The sequence below is a fragment of the Octopus sinensis genome, linkage group LG7 (assembly GCF_006345805.1).
Source record: "Octopus sinensis linkage group LG7, ASM634580v1, whole genome shotgun sequence".
Classification (NCBI taxonomy): domain Eukaryota; kingdom Metazoa; phylum Mollusca; class Cephalopoda; order Octopoda; family Octopodidae; genus Octopus; species Octopus sinensis.
Genome location: NC_043003.1, coordinates 95,780,867 through 95,789,349, shown reverse-complemented (window position 1 = coordinate 95,789,349; position 8,483 = coordinate 95,780,867). Strand labels below are relative to the sequence as shown.

The following is an 8,483-nucleotide window of genomic DNA, read 5'->3' as shown; positions in this document are numbered from 1 at the left end:
ATTCTTTTGTTCATAATTCTGTTTTTTTTTTCTATAAAACTAGAGATATTCTGTACTGATGAGCCTGTCCAACCCTTACCAGCAGCATGGAAAGTATAGAAAAGAAATCACGGACGGCAAAAATAAATTGTTGCTGTTATATTGTTGGTAATGATGATAAATATAGCGATTGATATAATTTTGGTTTACCCCCTGGTCATCTTTAATTGAGTGGACCTGATGATCAAATGTGTTCCAGATATGATCATCCCATTTATTTTTCAGGTACTGTGCACCTAAAAGTTTTTGTTCCTCTTTCTAAGCAGAAGTGTGTGATGTGAGAAAAATTGCTATTTCTAATTCAGTGTTGTTGTTGTTGTTGATGATGATGATGATGATGATGATGATGATGATGGTGATGGTGGTGGTGGTGGTGGTGGTGGTGGTTATGGTGATGATGATGATGGTTTCATTGTTTCATTTGCAAAAATCTGAAAAAAAAAAACTGAAAGAATTCAAGAAATATGTTAAAAGTGATAAAAACAATGACAAGAGTGATTATGATAGCAGTTGCCATGACAACCATGATAAAGTTAAGAAAAAAGTGGGAAAAAAAATAAAAAAAGAAGCTTATCATTAGATTATTATGAGAGAGTACCAGATTATTATTAGGGATGTATTTTCTAATTATCCATTCGGTGGAGTGGGGGGTCAATAAAACAATGATGTAGGGTCGGGGATGACATTAAAAGACTGATGCTGCTGCTGCTGATGATGATGAAGATTATGATGATAGTGGTGGTGGTGGTGAAATGGAAAGCGTTGGGGGCTGATAGTGATGATGGTGGTGATGATGATTATGACGACAATGATAATGACGACGATGGTGGTGGTGTTGGTGTTGGTGTTGGTGGTGGTGATAATAATGATGATGATGATGATAGTGACAATGACGAGGATGATGATGATGGTGCAAAGGTCCTAAACCCATTCATTAATTCAGAGAAAACATTTCTGAAGATATTTTCAAATAATGCATTTTGGTCATGAGTGGGAGGGTGGCAAGTTATTTCGTCAGAATCAATCTCTTTTCACAGGAAAGATGAATCTCAGAGCCCTGCAAGTCAACAACAGCACTTCTCAGTCTTACTATATTTCCCACTGGGTTCATCAGTGAGTTGGTGCAACTGTGTTCTTCTTATTAATGTGCCCTTAGTTAACTCATTAGCATGCTGAGGGTCTTACCCAAAGATTACAACGCACTGCTCACAGATCAATTTGTGGTTTGGTATTCTATCAACACTGTCATCTACATATCATCATCATCATTGTAAGTATCTTGTTTCATGTGGGCATGGGTTGGATAGTTCACCATAAACTAACTTACCAGAAGGCTCTGCCATACTCCAATATCTGCTTTGCATGATTTTTACATACATACAGCTTGATGCCCTTCCTAACACCAACCACACCGCAGTGTAATGTGTGTTTTTCATATAGCACCAGCACAGATGCAGTCATTGTGTACCTACAAGACAAGACCCCTTAACTGAGTGGGAGATATAGTATTGAGGAATAGGAAAGAGAGGGCTGGAGCAGGTGTCTTACTGATGGCATGTAATCACTCAAAACTTTTACCTTTGTTTTTCTTTCTCTCTACTCCACTTCTACAACAATGGCCCCTGTTCCTTTGAATTAGATAGTTACAAATAAGTTTTCCATGCTCAAAAATACTGAAACGTGGAATAAATTACCTGCATTGGTTGTTAGTAGTTGGGACAGTACATCCTTCAAGACTTCCTCATTCACTGTTCACTATCATTTTTTTTTTTTGTGCATCATTCTGTGTATTGTACATACATTTTTGGCTGCCTTTTCTGATGAGTTGTAGGGCACTCTAAGCATTGTATGCAGTAAGTTCATTATCATTATTATTTTATCCCCACCCAAAATTACCCAATACACCATAATATCCACTATTGTTCCAACAACAACCTTGGGGACCATTTTGGATTCCATATATCTAACACACGTGGGTATGCTTACAAAATCAAAATACAACACAACACCACCCATAACTTTCTGAAGTATTTTCTCATGCTCACAATTGCTGAAGCTTGGATTAAACTACCCACATCAGTTGTTAACTGTCTGAACACTAAATCCTTCAAACCTTCCATGCTTTCCAAAATTCACCAACAATACACCTGATGTCCCTCACTTTTCTTTAAATGACTGACTCACTGTTCACTTTGTATGCATTATTCTATGTATTGTTCATGCAGTTTTGGTTTCTTTTTCTGATGAGCTGCAATGCACCTGGGTACTCTTTACTCTTTACTCTTTTACTTGTTTCAGTCATTTGACTGCGGCCATGCTGGAGCACCGCCTTTAATCAAGCAACTCGACCCCGGGACTTATTCTTTTGTAAGCCCAGTTCTTATTCTATCGGTCTCTTTTGCCGAACCGCTAAGTAGCGGGGACATAAACACACCAGCATCAGTTGTCACGCAATGCTTGGGGGACAAACACAGACACACAAACACACACACGCATATATATATACATGTATACGATGGGCTTCTTTCAGTTTCCGTCTACCAAATCCACTCTCAAGGCATTGGTCAGCCCGAGGCTATAGCAGAAGACACTTGCCCAAGGTTCCACGCAGTGGGACTGAACCCAGAACCATGTGGTTGGTAAACAAGCTACTTACCACACAGCCACTCCTGCGCCTGTATACAATAAGTTTGCTATTGTTATTATTATCATTGTTGTACTTCTCAGGGTGCATAGTTTTGTTTGCTCTGGTTGATTCAGTGAGAGTGGGCAGCATCCTATTGTCAGAGATCTCACAGGGTCTCTTTCCACACATTATAAAGCTTTGATACTTGGTTGTTAATTATCGTGGAAGATATTCACTACCCAAGAACCAATCACAAAATCCTAGCTGTCTTTTTGGGCTTGCTCTATTCTCACGTCAATTCCAATTTCTCTGACATATTTCTTGAACTTGGTTGTTACTGCTCCTAGTGGCCCTACAACTAGTGGGATGACAGACACTACTACTACTACTACTACTACTACTACTACTATTATCATTATTCACCTCTTTCTCCTCTTGTCAACAATAAAGATGGTGAATTGACAGAGTCGGTAGAATAACAGACAGGATGTATTTCAAAGGTATTTGTTTTAATGCTCTGCATTCTGAGTTCAAATCCTGCTGAGGTTGAATTTTCTTTTCAACATCTGAGGGTCAATGAAAGTGTACTACTCCAAGATGGTATTTGTTCCAGCTCATGTTCTGAGATCAAATCCCACCATAGTCTTCAAGGATAGTAGGCTAAATCCATTACCTGGTCTAACATCCAACACCTGGCACTTTGAGGGCTTTTAGGGGAGTCTTCCTTTGTTGCAAATATTCAGGTCAGGTCCCTTATTTGAGGATTATCTCATCCCTCCTTCCCACCTGTCTCTAAAGGGTTATGGGCACTGATTAAATTTGCTTCCCAACCACATAGCCCAGAGTTCAGTGTCTTCTACTATAGCCTTGGGCTTACCAAAGCCTTGTGAGTGGATTTGTTTGACAGAAACTGGAAGAAGCCCATCGTATATAATATGTATATATTTGTGTGTGTGTGTGTGTGTGTGTGTGTGTGTGTGTGTGTGTGTGTGTGTGTGTGCGTGTTTGTCCCCCTGGTCATTGCTTGACAACCGATGCTGGTGTGTTTATGTCTCTGTAACTTAGTAGTTCGACAAAAAAGAATGGTAGAATAAGTACGAAGACTACAAAGAATAAGTCCTGGAGTCGATTTCTTCGACTAACACCCTTTAAGGCATGGCCACAATCAAATGATTGAAACAAATAAAAGTATAAAGAATATATATATATATGTATGTCATCATCATCATCATCGTTTAATGTCTGTTTTCCATGCTGGCATGGGTTGGACAGTTCAGCTGGGGTCTGGGAAGCCAAGAGGCTGCACTAGGCCCCAATCTGATCTGGCAGTGTTTCTACAGCTGGATGCCCTTCCTAACGCCAATCACTCCCAAAGTGTAGTATGTGCTTTTTACGTGCCAGCGGCATAGGGACCACAGGACCTGGCATCGACTACGATTGGATGGTACTTTTTATATGCCACCGGCACAGAAGCTAGTCAAAGCAGCACTGGCATTGGCCATGTTTGGATGGTGATTTTTATGCGCTACAGGCATGGGGCTCACAATTACAATTTCCATTTGATTTGATTTTGATATTGCTGTTGATGTTGATGTTGATGTACTTGACTCAATAGGTCTCTTCAAGCACAGCAGGTCACCCTATGATCCAAAGTACTTTTGAGTGGGCTGGGGCTGGTTATGCGAAACTGGTGTAGGATACAGCTCTGGATCCGCTTTATTTGCTGGGTCTTCTCAGTCACAGCATACCTCCAGAGGTCTCGATCTTTTGTCATTGCCTCTGTGAGGCCCAACGTTCAAAGGTCATGCTTCACCACCTCATCCCATGTCTTCCTGGGTCTCCCTCTACCCCAGATTCCTTCCACTGTTTGGGAGTGGCACTTCTTCACACAGCTCTCCTCGTCCATCCGCAGTACATGTATGGGTGGTGATCAGGCCAAGAAAGAAAGATCATGCTTGGCTGAACACCGGTCACATGGAAGGAACAGAGAAAGGTAAGGGAGAAGAGGGATTAAAAAATTAGGAAAGGAACTAGAGGGAGGGAGGAAGAGGAAAGGACAGAGGGAAAGGTATAAGGGAGGTAACGAAGGGCAGTAGAAAGATTAAAGAGGGGGGTGAGAAAAAGAAAAGAGAGAAGAAAGAAGAAAGTATAAGGGGGACTAAAAGATGGAGAAAAAAAGGAGAGAAAATGCTGTACAGAATTTAGATATATACTTACTTACAAGGTGAGCAAAAAGTGTACAAATGCCACTATATACTCTTTTACTCTTTTACTTGTTTCAGTCATTTGACTGCGGCCATGCTGGAGCACCGCCTTTAATCGAGCAACTCGACCCCGGGACTTATTCTTTTGTAAGCCCAGTACTTATTCTATCGGTCTCTTTTGCCGAACCGCTAAGTAACGGGGACATAAACACACCAGCATCGGTTGTCAAGCAATGCTAGGGGGACACAAACACACATATATATGCATATATACGACGGGCTTCTTTCAGTTTCCGTCTACCAAATCCACTCACAAGGCTTTATATGTATATATAAATCCAAAAAAAGGAATAAGAATGTAACGGATGACAATAAAAACACACAGACAAACAGATAATACAAAAATGGACAGGATAAACAAGGACAGATCATTCATGGCCTTCTGTTCATCAGTCAAGTTTCCAATCATCATTACAGTTTCAGCCTGTTATACTTGAGACTGTTTAAAATTTGTAGGCCCCAAAGATGTAAGGGAGACATTAGGTGATGATGATGATGATGATGATGATGATGATGATGACATATATATATATATTCTTTATACTTTTATTTGTTTCAATCATTTGATTGTGGCCATGCCTTAAAGGGTGTTAGTCGAGGAAATCGACTCCAGGACTTATTCTTTGTAGTCCTCATACTTATTCTACCATTCTTTTTTGTCGAACTACTAAGTTACAGAGACATAAGCACACCAGCATCGGTTGTCAAGCAATGGCCAGGGGGACAAACACACACACACACACAAATATATACATAAGAGCATTAAATTTTTGGAAGAAAGCAATGTGTACAATGACATAGACAATAAAAACGAGAAAATGGAGAAAATGTTACACAATTACAAATACAAACATGAGAATAACAACAAGTGTCTTTCGACTAATAATGACAAATTGAGTTGAGCTGGTGTATGGAATGAATGCCATGTGGCACAACATAGATGAAAATCAGGGGACAGGAGAATATATATATATATATATATATATATATATAGGCGCAGGAGTGGCTGCGTGGTAAGTAGCTTGCTAACCAACCACATGGTTCCGGGTTCAGTCCCACTGCGTGGCATCTTGGGCAAGTGTCTTCTGCTATAGCCCTGGATTTGGTAGACGGAAACTGAAAGAAGCCTGTCGTATATATATATGTATATATATATGTATGTGTGTGTGTTTGTGTGTCTGTGTTTGTCCCCCTAGCATTGCTTGACAACTGATGCTGGTGTGTTTACGTCCCCGTCACTTAGCGGTTCGGCAAAAAGAGACTGATAGAATAAGTACTGGGCTTACAAAAAATAAGTCCCGGGGTCGAGTTGCTCGACTAAAGGCGGTGCTCCAGCATGGCCGCAGTCAAATGACTGAAACAAGTAAGAGAATATATATATATATATATATACACACATATATATATATATATATATATATACATATATATATATATATATATATATGATGGGCTCTCCTGTCAGTTTTCACGTGTGAGGCTCCGGCAATGTATTCTTTCTTTATCAGTCATAATGCTTATGTTGAATGTGACATTTAAGTCCCGCTCATGATTTGCATGGAAGGCCACATATATTGCAAGTTTGAGGATTACAAGTCAGTGCAGGTGGTATATTTGCAGCCTCTTTTCTCCTTTGCCTTGCACCCCGAAGCCTGTTAATGCTGGTAGCAACAAAGTTTTTAATACCATTTTGATACAACAGTTTCCATTTTGTTCATAACAAGGCTGTTCGCTCAAAGGTGTTGTGAGTTATCTTCATCTCTAAGAGGTTACTCTTCAGCTTGTCCTTATATCTAAGCCATGGTCGACCAGCATTCCTGTACCCACTCTTAAGCTGGCTTTACATGAAGACTTTGGGTATTCTTTTGCCACCCATTCTGACAACATGGCCAGCCCAGTGCAATTGTGATTGTATAAGGAAGCTCTCAATTCCACCAATCTTACACCTGCTAAACAAGTCAGCATTAGAAATTTCGTCTTTTAGTGAATAACCACAGATTGTCCTCAGACAGTCTTTGTGGAAGATGTCTAATTGGCTAATGTACCATCAATAGGATATCAATAATTCTGAGTCATACAACAGAGTAGTAAGAATGGCTGCTTTATAGACCTGTACTTTGGTGTCAAGTTTGATGCCTCTTTCATTCCATAGGTAATAACGGAGTTTGCTAAACATGTTGGTTGCCTTTGTGAGATGGTTGACAATTTCATCATCAAGGGATGCACTCAAATTCACTTTACTACCAAGATATGTAAATGACTTCACATGATTTAGGCTTTTCCCATCAACCTGTATAAGAGGGTCAGGAAAATTGTGAACTGGTGGCCTCTGCTTGACACCTCGAATTTGTTTAGGAGTAGGGCAAGTTTGGTGAATTACTTCAGTCTTCTTTATGCTGATGGTCAAATCAAAGGCCTTACATGCAGCAGAAATCCAGTCTAGAAGTTCCTGAGGTTGCTACTAGTGCAGCAGCATCTGCAAAATGCAGATCACAAATGATACTGGTACATAGCAGTATTCTGACTGATGATTGAATAGTCCACCACTTGTTTGAAACTAGAATTTGACACCACTTTGTATGTCACAAAAAGCATACCTCAGCATCACTGAAAAGAAGAGTGCAAACAAAATAGGGGCCATAACACAACCTTGCTTTGTGCCATTTGCAATGTTGAAGGAAGCCAAATATACCCCACTGGACATGACAGCAGCCTTCATTCCCTCATGAAAGGAGATGATAACAATCAACACCTTGTCAGGTATACTAAGCATTCTCAGAACTTTCCATAGTGCTTACCGGTTAACAGTGCTGAAGGCCTTAGTAAGGTCAACGAATATCAAGAACAACTCTTGATATGTATATATGTATCTATGTGTGTGTGTGTCTTTGTGTCTGTGTTTGTCTACCTGACTGCTTGACAACCAATGTTAGTTTGTTTACATCCCCATAATTTAGCAGTTTGGTAAAAAAGAGATCAATAGAATAAGCATCAGGCTTAAAAAAAAAAGAAAGCAAGTACTGGGGTCGATTTATTTGATAAAAAGTTCTTCAGTTCTCCAGCATGGCCATAATCTAATGTCTGAAACAGACACAAATATAAAAGAGACAATGATAAAGATAATTAAAAGATAAAAGAAAAAAAATGGCAATGTCTCATTCCTCCACACATTATTCTAACCACTATGTTCAATCTTTCCTCCCCATAACATCACTGTCCTCACATTTTTTCCTGCAGACATCAATGTAACCCTTTCGCTTTCAGATTACTCTGTCAAATGTAATGTTTATTCATTCATGTTATTTTCAATTGATAAGGTAGTGAGTTGGTAGAATCATTACTACAAAATTTCCAGGACTAGTTATGTTTAATAAGAAATAACTTATTTACCTAAGTTTTAACATCATCTCCTTTGAAATAATCACTTTGTGTGGCAATACAGTGGTTTCAGCTTCCCTGCCACGTTTGGAATCTGGCCTTGAAGCCATTTTCTGTAAGTGAGTCAAGGATCTTCTGTGTTTTGATCTGGATTTTGACAATGGTGTTAAAATGGC

The 8,483-nt window shown here is 39.6% G+C and overlaps 1 protein-coding gene across 8 annotated transcripts in view; it reads left to right on the top strand.

Moving 5' to 3' along the window:
- The first annotated feature begins 225 nt into the window (after window positions 1-225).
- The window catches only part of LOC115213792 (protein FAM135A), a 299,236-nt gene continuing 290,978 nt past the window's right edge, over window positions 226-8,483 (top strand). For all 8 annotated transcript variants that reach the window (XM_036504971.1, XM_036504966.1, XM_036504965.1 and 5 more), the window contains exon 1: window positions 226-264. In XM_036504971.1, coding sequence (XP_036360864.1) covers window positions 241-264 — 24 coding nt within the window. In that variant the 5' untranslated portion in view covers window positions 226-240. The remainder of the gene's footprint in view (window positions 265-8,483) is intronic.